Genomic DNA, 13,556 nt, shown 5'->3' with positions numbered 1-13,556 from the left:
GAGCTGTGAAGGAATCCTGTGAGAAACTTCTCCCTCAGAATTCTCGTCTAAGTCAGAGAGAAAACCACGACAATTCCGATTCTGACAAAGTCACCTTAAGAAGAGTGGTTTTCTCACAGGCCCTGGCAGGAAGGACTTTTTAAAAATTTAATTTCATTTAATTTTTTTATTAGGTTCAATTAACCAACACATAGTACATCATTAGTTTTTGATGCAGTGTTTAAAGATTCATTAGTTGTGTTTAACACCCAGCGCTTGTCGCCGCATGTGCCCCAGGAGGGACTTTTACCCTTCTAGTTCAGTCTTCCATCTTACTGGCGTCCTGATGGCCTCTGATGGACCTACCAGTCCCTATTGTCTTCTAGCTAAAAAAAAAACCCAAAAAAACAAAAAAACAAAAAACCCCAGATAACAAAGAGCCTTTAATTGGTCAAATTATCGGAGATGTACATTATTAGTTCAAGTGCATCCATGGGATTTTCTTTTCAAATGTCACTGGGATTAAAATAACAGGAAACCGGAGAGGGAAGCATTAGAAAGGGGCAGGCTTTGGCAGCTGCGTGTGCCTACACGACTACAGAGGACATCCTGGATGTAAGGGTTATTTAAGAAGATGGGGGAGGGGGAAGACAGAAACACCAGGACTAAACAAACACTACAAAGAGATGGCCTTGTCCAGTGTTTGCCACTACATTCTCTCTGTCTCTAGAAAAGTGGCAACTGCTGGGTTCAAAGTAGATGAAATGTTTTAATTTGCATCTTAATATAATGCATTTACAATGGGTAAAAGAGCACCTCCGTGTGCACACCTCAGAGACCACTTATCATCAAAATGATGGGCTTAATGGAGATAATTATACTAATCTTGAGGTAAATAGGGTGTACTTAATTAAGAATTCTTGTAGTTTATGCAAAAATACTCTTGCAGTTTTTGGAAAGCCTCTTCTGCCTCAGAGGATCTTGAAGAATCTAATTTTCCCCCTGTGTGGTACAGCTCCTGAAGGAAAACATGATCATAGGGCATAAGTCTTTAAAAATGCCTCCTAGGACTTCTACTAAAGCCATTTCTGGTAAATATTTCAATAGCCGTTTTCACGAAGCTGTCAGTCCACTCAGTGAATGCAGAAAAGTTGTGGCAAGCCTTTTTTGCTAGAAAGCTCCCCAGTGTCCTCCACAAGTCTCTACAATACTTCAACAGAAGAAGAATTCATTCCAGTTAAGGGAGGGAAAAAAAGGGTCTTGGGGGGGGGGGTGCTGAAACACAGACTTATAAAGACCACAAGGCCAAAATTTTCATTTTTATTAGCTATTTGGTTCATACCTTTTTTTTTTTTTCTAAACAAATTTTGATCTATAGACCTATATGAAGTTGTAAAATAGGCAATGAAACAACTGTTTTATTCTCCTGGTTTATGTGGAATGAAGCCAAACATATGGCAAACTATACTATTACAGAGGAATTTGGATGGGTGATCTCTTCTTCTGTGTACCTTTTCAATCCCTTCACCCTTGGCCCTATGGTAGACACCGGCTGCCGGGGACGCTAGGTCAGTTCCCTCCAGGAGCACATGCCATGTCGTACCTATGCCTGGAGGGCCAGGTAAAATCACCAGCAGTTTCTAGAAGGCGTCTTACAGGAAAAGGTAAAGGGTAAAAAGGGAAACTGATTAGCTCTTTCCTAGATAGTGCTAACATGCAGGAAGAATATTTGATCCCTGCTGAAGACACAGAAGCCCAAGGAAGTACATTAACAGTGACAGATGCCCCAACCTACCATACAGAATCCAGAGCCATCCAAGCACTCGTCAGAGTTATCGTTGCAGCCACAGGGCAGACACTCTCCTGACTGGGCGAGAAAGAATCCAGCATCACATTTCTGAAACAGACACAACAAAATATTTTCTTTATTGAAAAGACCTCCTTGGATCAATATTTTCCGAGAAGCATAAGAGGAAATGCTTACTAAACGATCTAAATAATTCTTTACAGAAGTACTAGAATGAACTATTTATATTGTGATTCAGTGGTGTATGTCTAATTCTTTTTGTTATATTCTCCCTCTTTTTATATTTTTTTAACTTTTCAGGGGAATAGGAATATCTTTAACGCTGTCCTACTATTGTAAGGAAGACTTAGAAGATTTTGGGTAACAGTAAAGAAGAAAGAAATTTTCTGATATTTTCTTAAGAAAACCAAACCAAACCAGGACAACTGGTGAGGGTGAGGAATTGCCTCCTGCTCCCTAAAAATAAAGACTTATGGTTTCAGAAATTACTGGCTATCACATAACAACTCAGAGATGTGTCTTTCATGCTTAAAATTTTTTTTTCTCTTCACATCCTAACATTTTAAACAGAGGGGATAAGAAGTTATGAGTTCTTATACTTGTCAGGTCTTATGTGGGTGTTATTCATATATTTCATTTTTTCTTGCAGTTCTGTGAAGAACACATTATTTTCCCGATTCTAGTGATGAAATCATTAGACACAGAGGTGCTAAGTGGGCTGTGGAGATGTTAAACCATCTTTCAATACACCAGTCAACCTATACAATGATGAATTGCCCCTCGCCCTTGCCAATGTCACTCATGCCCTACTTGAGAAACTTTGCGACATTGTTCCTAATTTACGTGATGGGAGTTGTGAACATGTATTTTATTTTTCTTCAGAATGTCTTAGTGATGCAAGGCAACAAGGGCATTATAGACCTGGAAGTCCACTCCCCTCATCAGACGGATTCACTTCTAAAGAATTCCAGACAGATAAGAATCTGGGCTGTTTCCACAAACTTACAGAGTTGGAGATTTCACATCACCTCCCTCCCCCGATTTCATTGACTCATTGTACTTTGTACTCTCTTAGCCACCAGGAAATTTTTCATTATATCTGGCTGAAGTCCCTTTGACTGCTATGCAAAGCCATTTCCTCTTGCTTTTTTCTCTGTAAAGAAAGAACCACTGGACACTATTCACAGTATAAAAACACCACCACAACAAAACAAAACACCACCAGTTTGGACCTGAGAACTAAAATCTGATATATTCAATTGGGAGGAAGTTTAACAAAGAACAATGACATTTGTCCATAAACACAAGGCAAAGAAATTCCGTCTAAGTGAGAGAAAGAAAGTAAGGGTGCGAGGGGACTGATTTATAATTTATAATGGAGAGTTTGTGGTTGATAGGAAACATTTTCCTCAATTTCCACTAGGGAACAATAGAGAGGGAAAGTGCTAGAACTGCAGCAGGAAGCATTTAATTTAGACCATCTAAGTTCAAGTATTTTTGAATTTTGTATCAAAATATAAAAAATACATGTTTGGGGCACACCTGGCTGGCTCAGTCAGTTGACCCTACTACTCTTGATCTCGGGGTTATAAATTCGAGCCCCACATTGGGTGTAGAGATTACTTAAAAATAATATCTTAAAAAAATACATGTTTTAACTGTGATGCAGTACACAGACATACATATATGTATGTAAATATATAAGGATATACATATATATCAGAAAAAGATTCGCAAAACACTAGTTAACCCATGTGCCATGTACCTTAAACTTCTTTACTTTATTTAAAAATACATCCTTGTTATAAGACATATGATTGATGACCCATGAATGTGTTACATCCTGCAGTTTGACATAAAGAGGGTTTTAATTATCAGAGGAATGGATAAGAATAGTGAGGGGCCTAGTATTAGTTATCTCAGTAGCTTCCAAAACAGCAGTTTCTGAGCTCTCTAACAGACCAATGCATGGACATGTGGGGAGTCTCTCATTTGGGAGTTCTGATAAAGAAATAAAAAAACTGTATTTTTTTATAAAATAAATCCTGGATTTAAAAAAATTACTTACTTAAATTAATTAATCCTTTCCCCCCTGGATTTATTGAAATAATAATTGACATTTAACATTGCATAAGTTTACAGTGTACAGTGTGTTGATTTGATGTGTGTATACATTGCAAAATGATTACCAGCATAATAGCTTTAGCTAACACTTCTGTCATGTCACATAATTACCATTTCTTTCTTGTGGTGAAGACATTTAAGATGTACTCTCTCAGCAACTTTCAAGTATATAACACAATATTATTAACTATGACCATTGATCTATACATTAGATGTTCAGAACGTGTTAATCTCGGAACTGGAAGTTTGTACCCTATGATCAACGTCTTCCCATTTTCCCAGCTCCCCAGCCCCTGAGACCACCATTCTGGTCTTTGTTTCTATGGGTCCCAATGAATGGCACAGAGACTGGAGGTGTGTTAGGAGGGGAAAAACATGCTGGTGTCAACAGAGAGTCTGGTAGTGATGCCTGGAAACAGAACAAGTGAAGATCTACTTGTATCATCAATTATGGTAAGAACCTTCCTCTGGCCCAAGGTATCACGTTCCAGTAAAAGCACTCTAAACTGATATTAGTTCAAGTCTTTTTGGCATTTTTGCTCCTCTTTTATCTAAAGAAGACAAAGAATATTAAGATTTGCCCTGAATAAATGCATCATTTTGAATATGACAGTAGGTAATCCTTAAGTCCTTGAGGACTTACCTAAATCAAGAGATTCATACTCAAAGAACAAAAATAAAATTGCACAACACAGAAAACAATCCCAAATAATAATAACAAATTTTTTTTTTTTTGGTAAATTCTGTATTTTAGAAAAGCTTCCGGTTTACAGAAATATTAGAAGGACCTGTTTTTTGTTTTTTATCTATCTATCTATTTATTTATTTATTTTTAAAGATTTTATTTATTTATTTGACAGAGAGAGATCACAAGTAGGCAGAGAAGCAGGCAGAGTGAGAGGGGGGAAGCAGGCTCACTGCAGAGCAGAGAGCCAGATGTGGGGATCGATCCCAGGACCCTGGGATTATGACCCGAGCCGAAGGCATAGGCTTTAATCCACTGAGTCACCCAGACGCCCCTATTTATTTATTTTTAAAGTCCCCCAGAGATTCCAATGTGTGATTAAGGACTGCTCTAAAGCATCTCACAGTGCATTATTCATGTTAATTGCTCCACGAATGCTTGTGATTTAAACAGTTTGGACCAGGACAGCAAATCTGAAGCATATGTGCTGTTGGAAACCAATGGTTTATGCTGCTAGTACACTCACTGCTCCCTACTGGGCTGGATTTGGTCTCTAGTCTTTTTCAACACAGCGACTGCCTAGACTGCCTAGACTAGACTGTGCTCAATGAAATCTTTATGTTATGCCTAGTTCAGGAGCGGACTTCACCCAGAGCGTCTGTCGTTATCTACTGACACATTCCCCAGGCTAAGGCTCTGACCTTGTGTGAAATGGACTTGGCTCCAGTCTCATAATCTGTAGGAGATGGGAAGAAAAAGGGAAGCAGGGACAGGGTCACGTGGAGCCCCCTGTGGAGAGAGTGGAGAGAGTGCAGTAAGGTGGAAATCCAACCAACTTCTTTTCCGCTGGGCTTTGTACACGTGAAGGATTATATTTTCTAATTCATCTGTCTAGAGGGGAGGTGCCATATTTAAATTTATATAAAAGCACCATTTAGGCTAATGAAAGCCCTGGACATGGGAGCTTCTGATGCCACTACTACATGCACTGAATATCTTGGATCCTTTGTGTTGTAGAACCTTAGAGAATTTTTCAGAATGGCAAATAATTAAGTGGTTCAAGAAAAGTTTGAATATCCTCAAGGAAGAGCTGTATAATGTTGTTCCTTTTATGTAGAAATGTTTGGTCAAGGCTCCAGAAAGTTCTGTTTGTACTAAATATCTTCTTGAAATTCTACAGGAACTGGCAAAACTGACCTTTGTTATAATATTAAAAGGCAGATAATTTTAAGAATGAAAGCAGAGTTAATTTTAGTTTTGTTACTGATTCCAAGACCTGTGTTATTTAGAGATTTTGAAAGCTGAGTGGTCTTCCCACAGAGAAAATGAATGTCTGTCTGATTTCTTTTGGAACATCTTCCATAATTTCTTAAATGAAGATGGTGTTTATGTTTATATATGTGTGCATTAGCAAGAGAAGTGTTACAATCAATTTTTAGATGCCACACTGAACACTCTGGCCCGTATGAGAAGAACTGTATAGCATACAACTGTAGAAACACATGTGGCTAAACTGAGAATATTCAGAGGGCTTGTACTGTATAGGATGGTTCCTAGGCTTTAAATTAATGGTAATAACAAGGATAATGATGATAATAATGAAGACAATAATAACACAGTTATTATTTATGGAGGGCCTATGTACCAAGCATTGTAAATGCTTCATCCACATTATGATATCTGCTCTTTGTAACAACTCTGTGCATTAGGTATGAGTATCTGCATTTTGGAAATGAACAAGGTGCTGGTCAGAGAAGATGAAAAATGTATACACAGCTGTATAAGGAGTTCAGACAAACCTAAATTTTGTTTTCTCCACTATAACATGCTACTTCTCATAAAAACAAAAAAGAGAAAGGGAAGGAAGGAAGGAGGGAAGGAAGAATGGATGGATTTAGATCCTTTGTTTGACTCCTGGGTTTGAGCTCTTAACCATCTGGTGTATGGTTAATATATATTAATCCAACAACTTTTTTTGGACATTTAGTTTATTTCTAAATTTTTGCTACTACAAACAGTCCAAAGCAGGCTGAAATGGATAAAAATGTAAAATCTTTCCTTTGAACTCCAGAAAAAATATTATTAAGATATGGATACATGCTTTAAAATATGAAGTTATTAATGTATGAAAAACATTGACTGGGACTATCTATTCTTTAAACAATTTATTTCAGCCCAATTGTCATTTTGACTAATTACTTTCCATTAAATCATTTGTAGACTTTTTACAGCTCTCTGTCATTAGCTACTATATTATGACAGCTTGTCTCTTGCTTGAACACTGACTGGATGAATCAATAACATTTAGTTCTGCCTTCAAAGAATAGAACAGATTGTCATTTGCTTACTTTGTTATCATCAGTGTGGTATGTGGCTTTGAGTAAAAATCAATGTGTCTGTGCTTGATTAATTTTACATTCATAGAAATCAGAATTAGATGGAACTTTAGGAAGATATTGGTATGGTATACCCATGTGCCACTTACATTTAAAGGACCTGGGAGTGACAGTATATGTTGATATCATTGCAGGAGGCATTATTTCCAGAGGTCCATCATATAATCACAATATTAATTATTTCATAAGATAATATAACATACTGAGACTGTTTCTTAACAAAGAGGATAACATTTATCCAGCCGATTGATAGTTTTGTCTTCGTATGAAGAAGTCCCTTGAGAACAGTAACTGAAACTAATAATATTGTCAGAACATTTTTTGAATTTTCTTAAGATTCTGAAGTCATGGTTTTTTGAGGTCTAGTCCAGTCTGCATCCCTTGAGTGTAGTAAACTCAAGCTAAGTAATACCATTTTAGGTTAAAAATGTTCACAAAAATCTCCCTGGGTTTTCCAAATATTGTCACAGAGGAGCTAATAAATTGGCCCAAAGTCACTACTTTTGCATAGATACTATATCTCTAGAACCTTCAGAATTTCTGTTGAAAAGCCTGATAGACTAAACAATTTAAATGCTCAAATAGCATTCTCTAGGAGTCTGAGCTCCCCAACTACCCACTGAAAGAAGCAATGGCAAAGATGGATCAAATTTACAAGGAGTCTGAAGTTGTTGTGTGAGACCCATCTTGAGGTCTCTCTTGGAGAGATTCAGACCTTAATCTTCAGCTCCAACAAATGACCGTGAATCAATCATAATAAAATTCCATTACAAACAGCATACTCTATAGCCCTGTGCCTAGTCTAATAATATCTGACCTATAATACAGTAGTTCTCCCCCCTTATCTGTGGATGATACATTCCAAGACCCCCAGTGGATGCCTGAAATTGCAGATAGTAATAACTCTATACATACTATGTTTTTCCCTATACAGACATACCCATGATAGTTTAATTTATAAACTAAGCATGGCAAGAGATTAACCACAATAACTAATAATAAAATAGAATAATTATACCAACATACTGTAATAAAAGTTCTGTGAATGTGATCTCTCTCTCTCTCTCTCAAAATATTGTACTGTATTCACCTGTTTTCTTTTGGATAAAGTGAGATGGAAAAATGTCTGCTTGATGAGATGCAGTAAGGTTAATGACGTAGACATTGGGACCCAGCGTTAGGCTACTATTGGCCTTATCATCTGCTTCTGAATGGAGGTTGACTTCAAGTAGCTGAAACCACAGAAAACAAAACACTGCACAGGGTAAGGGAGAGGCAATCACTGTAGAAATTTGCTTTGTGTCTTCAACCTAGGATTTCCCAACATTTTACAAATATTCAGTAATCTTGCTTTCTGAATTAGACTTCTAGAATTTTGATTCATCAGCTTTTGCTTTAATTTACTAAGGACCGATGTGGAAAGCATTAGAAAAACAAAAAACAAAAAAACAAAACCCAAACCAAAATCTCTCTGAATTCATTTGCTTGTGTCCAGAGTCATTGCTACATCCAAAAGTAGTATTCTTCAAATTTAACTACACATATCCAATTCTCTTTTTGCTTAGGTTTTTGTATGTATATAATGAATCCACTTTTCTCCTTGTTTCCAGGCAACAATGATTTTAGCTGTAGTTTAGGTTTTAGAGAATTCCACTTTTTAAAAATCGAATAATAAAAGTCACCTTAAGATTGAATATTATCCTCACGTAAAAACTAAAACTTTGTGCCTCTACTCTGAGTCTGTGGGTCTTGTGCAATCCTGACTTCCATCTGCTTAAAACTTGGGCAGACCTAAGAATCAGTATTCAGAGGCCTTTTATTTGGAGGGACCAATGGTTTAATTTAATGTATTCAGAAATATCAAGTTAGCCTTTGTGGGAAGGAATGACTTCTGAGAATGTATGAGTTTATGACATGGGTAAGCATCTCACAGGTCATTTTTCTGTGTCTATACAAATAAAAGACAGACTATCCGGGATGGAAAGCAGTCCTGAATCAAGCTGTTGGTAACATTTGACTCTATACTTTTTCAGGGAGGGCTTAACACATCCTGTCTGTATACAAATCTGTGTCAGAGTGCCCAAATAAATTAAAGGCAGTCTGTAATGTGCAACAGTTAGCAAGAAGTTGACTTCTTGATTGATTTTACTTGAATGTGGACAGAATTACCCCCATATCCTCCCTTGGGTCTCTTTAAGCTCTTGTTTGCGTCATTGAAATTCCCTACATTTCAATAGGTGAAGTTAAGTTTCATGATTTCACCATAGCTTGATTAGGAAAGTGGTTTCAACATTCTTCAGAAGTTTATCCGGTTGAAAGGCATTTCTTCTTATAACTAGCACCATCAAGCTAGGGCATCATTAAACACAGACTGTGGAGCTAGTGTCTCCTCGTTGGCTCTTGGAGCTTCATTTGTGCTTATGGCTTAGGACCTGAGTCTACCATGGCTTGGCCTGCATGTCAAACACTCCAGCTCTCAAAGTAATTCCCTGTGATACAGAGACAAGGATTTAGGTTCTGAGGAATTCTGAGAAGCACAGAGCTGTACTGATCAGAGTTAAGCCAGGTTCTTTAATTCTGTAAGGTGGAGAGGTATGTATCGCAGCAATGAAGTCGTGTTAATATGGCTATTCCTCAACACCTTTTATGAGCTTTCTGAGTCATCACTTGGGCAGGGAAATCCATGCTCCACCCAAAGATTTCAAATAACTCTTGAAAGCCGGTAGTCAATCAAATGTTACTCGGAATGGAGGTACCAGCAGACTCGGGCTCTGATGATATACTTACCACCGCCTTGGCTCTCTTTAGTTGTGTAACTGAAAGGATCAAAAATGAGAAAGTTTAGAGCCCTATGGCCATAAAGATTTTCTTTTTGAAATGTAGGATTTGGGGATGATTATGTTCATTAATACTGATGAAAATTTCTTTGTCTCCTTGAAAAGTTCCTTTAAATACTTTGTAAGTTGCTCATTTGTAGTAGTGATCGCACTTGTATAACATAATCGGGCATGAGCCCTGCCTTTTTTCTTTTGATTTTCTTGAAAAAAATCTGCTAACACCTGGCTTTCTGCCCTGGTTCCTCGTCACATCATCTCATGTAACTTGTTCTTTTCATTCCCCGCCCTCCAAGCTACAGTTACACAACACAGCCTTGGCCAGATTTCCTTTTTCTTTCTTTCTTCTTTCTTTTTTCTTTACTTTGCTTTTTTTTTTTTTTTAATATATCTCGAAGCTGACTCAGTTTTATTTAATTTACTGCGGCAAATGCCTTGGACACATTTCCAAGAAAGGAAGAGATACGGTGTAGAAGGGCTAGATGAACAAGCAGAGAGAAATGACTTCAGAGTTACAGGCATTTGGGGATTTTTACATGACTCCTTCACCACTTGGCAGGAATCAGTGTTGTGAGATGGCAGACATTTCTGTCATCTTCCACTGGGTTTTAATGAATAATAACAGCTAATATTTATTGATGGACAGACACCAGGCATGGAGTTAAGTGCTTTTTATAGACATTCCAATTTGGTCGTCACCACTTTAATGGCTCCACAGTCTTGCAATTGTCTGACTAAATTGCCTTTTCTTTTCACAAGGAATGGGGAGGCTTAATTGTCTAGAAACTTACAGTGGCTTCCTTTCCTCTCTAGGGAAGGCAGTGGTGCTTCCTTGGGCAGGTGGACTGGTTGGGATGTCCCATCAGTTTCCTTTGCTAATCAATGTGAGCTTCTGTCGTGCAATCCTCCCAGTCCTTCAGTGCTACCCTTACCCTGGATTGCTCAAGACGGCAGTCCTGTTTTTCTTTCCTTATGCTCTTCCTCACGGGTTTATGCTTCACTAAAGAAATGCTATTGTGAATTAGTAGGAAAGGAGAAATACATCCCAAACCTCAATTGTACCCATTTATTGTCAGGAGATAATCTTGCCTCCTCTTTCAATGAGAAAATAGAGGTCATTCAGTGGAAAATCTCATACTGTCTATTTTTCTTCTCCTCAAAATTCATCTTAATATTTTTTTTTATGATTTTATTTATTTATTTGAGAGAGAGAGAAAGAGAGAGTGCGCGCACATAGGGGGAGGGGCAGAGGGAGAAGCAGAAGCTCTGCTGAGCAGGGAACTTGACGCAGAGCTCAATCTCAGGACCCTGAGGTCATGACTTGAGCTAAAGGCAGACCCTTAACCAACTGAGCCACCCAGGTGCCCCGGCATCTTAATTTTAACTCATTCTGATTTCCTCTGCTCATCTCAGATGAGGTAGCATTCCTCATATTAGAAGAGATTAGCCCTCTCTCTGTGCTCTGGAACCCATACATCTGACCCTACCATCACCTGGCTTCCTTCTCTCACACACCATCCAGCAATTTCTACCCACAGGAGTGAGGAAAGCCAGAGCATAATTAGGTCTTGGGTCCTGTGTTGGATGAGCTGTGACTTCTTCCCTGGGGCTCAGATTCTAAGAACACCTTCTCTCAGATCTACCTCCCTTTCATTCTCCTCTTCTTTTGCTCAGCCAAACTTCATGAGTGAGAGAGAATTCAATCACTCTGGCTCTGCTTTCTTCATGCCAACCCATGCCTCTATCTGTCGCCTGGCATCTGTCTCCACTGTGCCACTGGAGAGCTGTCAGAGGACCCAGGGTAGAACTGATAAAGCTGTTGGATGAAGTCTTTGTGGCTTTTGCTTTTCCAGACTTGTTCTCGTTCTAGTACTTAACATGGTTCAAATTCCCTCCTTGAAATTCTCTCTTCTCTTGGTTTCCAGGACAACCTGTCTTCAGATTTTTCTCTTGCTTATCTTTCTTAGTATTTTGGGGGTGGGGGGTAGGGTGGAGTAAGTGGCAGGAAGGGAGGGCTGTTCCTCCTCCTCTGCTGCCTCCACACTATTGATGTTCTCTAGGATCACCTCCTTCTAGCTCTTTCTATCAACGCACCCTGTGATGTCAACCTCACCCACAGTTTCATCCTCTGTCTATATTCTCCTGGCTCCCAAGTCCCTCTACACATCCCTGATCTCCCTCTTTTATGCCATGCTTTTGTTTTCAAGTGCCTGTGGGAGAGGTCCATCTCCAGTTTGGTAAGCACATGGAGTTGACTGTGCCCCACAGTGAACTTATTATATACTCTCCTAATCTATTTTTCTTCTTATACCATATTTCAGATAGAGATGATAGAACATAAAAGGAAAAAAAGTAATGGAGTGAGACTTTTCAATTTTATTAATACATTTGGCAGTAATATAATTTTTGGAAATGCTTCCAAAAGAATGAACTCTGCAAAGATCAGAAAATGGTTTGCACACAGAATAACATTTAAGTACCCAAGTTCTGTCTCTTCCTTTTCACAACCACTGTGCTATCATTGTTTATCTCAAATCTGTGGCTTAAATGGAGACAGATGGAGTGTCCCAGAGCTCAGAGTCTCAAGTCAGAAAGGGCCTTGCACAATCCTGAACTGTTATAAATTTACTCTCTAAATTAATACCTCCATCTGTACTAGGGGGATTGTAGGACTGGAAGTTCTCCGAATTAATTTCTGTGTAGAATGCAATGTTTATTAAAGGTTAAGTAACTGGAATGTGCTAATTTGAAGCTGACATATTTGCTATATTATTTAAACTCAACAGTAACCACAGCAACTGCGTAGAACTTAGACAACAAAAGATTTTTTTAAGGGAGGAGAATTTTCTCATTGACATTGTTTGGAAATGCTGGCACATGAGGATAATAAAAAGCAGACTGTGGTTCAGCAAGTTTTATTATTGTTTTAAAATTCTCTCTACACAAAGTGCCTCTCATTGCCTCCACCTGGACTAGACTGTTCCCACGTCCAGCCACCCTTTGTACAATATACCTCATAGAGTTTATATTCTACCTCTGAGATGTTTATCGAGATGGGTCTTCCCCTTGTTCCTACTACCACTATTTAGTTCAGGATCAGGATAATTATTACAATTATCTCCACCCTACTCTCTTGGTCACCAGTCTTTCTCCTTTTCAGTTCATTCTTTATTACCAGAATTAATTTTAAGAAAACTTATACTACTTGTCTTCTTTAAAACTCCCAGTGACTCTTCATTCATTGCTTACATGAATACATAAAATTATTTAGCATGATGCACGATGTTCCTTTTTCATAACCCAACCCCAACCTGTCCTTTAGAGTGAACTTAAACTCTGTTCCCTCTGCTCTACTTAAACTATGGATTTCCTTCTTCTCCCAAATATACCATTCTTTTGACCACGTTGACTTGGCACAAGAGGCTTGGAGTCATTCTCCTTTCCATCACTTATGAATCCTTTCCTTAGTCTTAGACTCAGTCGTTTTTCCTCTGTATTCCCATGCCACTCAACACATATCTAATTAGAGCACATGGAACATGCTATTATAGTTTTTAATTTGCACTCCTGCCTCTCTGAAATCACTGTGAGATCTTTGAGAAGAGAAATAGTGGCGTGTTCATCTTTGGATCTTCATCACCTATCATCATCATTAGCAAATAGCAGGTAGATTTTGAAAATATGTTACTTGAAAAAATTAGATCCAAAACTGTAAAGAATGAACTAAATGA

At 38.3% G+C, this 13,556-nt stretch overlaps 1 protein-coding gene across 2 annotated transcripts in view; it reads right to left on the bottom strand.

Moving 5' to 3' along the window:
- Positions 1–13,556, bottom strand: part of LAMA4 (laminin subunit alpha 4) — a 146,998-nt gene that overhangs the window by 107,840 nt on the left and 25,602 nt on the right. For both annotated transcript variants that reach the window (XM_059176811.1, XM_059176812.1), the window contains exon 2: positions 1,775–1,876. In XM_059176811.1, coding sequence (XP_059032794.1) covers positions 1,775–1,876 — 102 coding nt within the window. The remainder of the gene's footprint in view (positions 1–1,774; positions 1,877–13,556) is intronic.

This window comes from Mustela lutreola, chromosome 6 (assembly GCF_030435805.1).
Source record: "Mustela lutreola isolate mMusLut2 chromosome 6, mMusLut2.pri, whole genome shotgun sequence".
In the NCBI taxonomy this organism is placed as follows: Eukaryota; Metazoa; Chordata; class Mammalia; order Carnivora; family Mustelidae; genus Mustela; species Mustela lutreola.
Note: the sequence above shows the minus strand (reverse complement) of the source record. Positions and strands in the feature narration are given on the sequence as shown.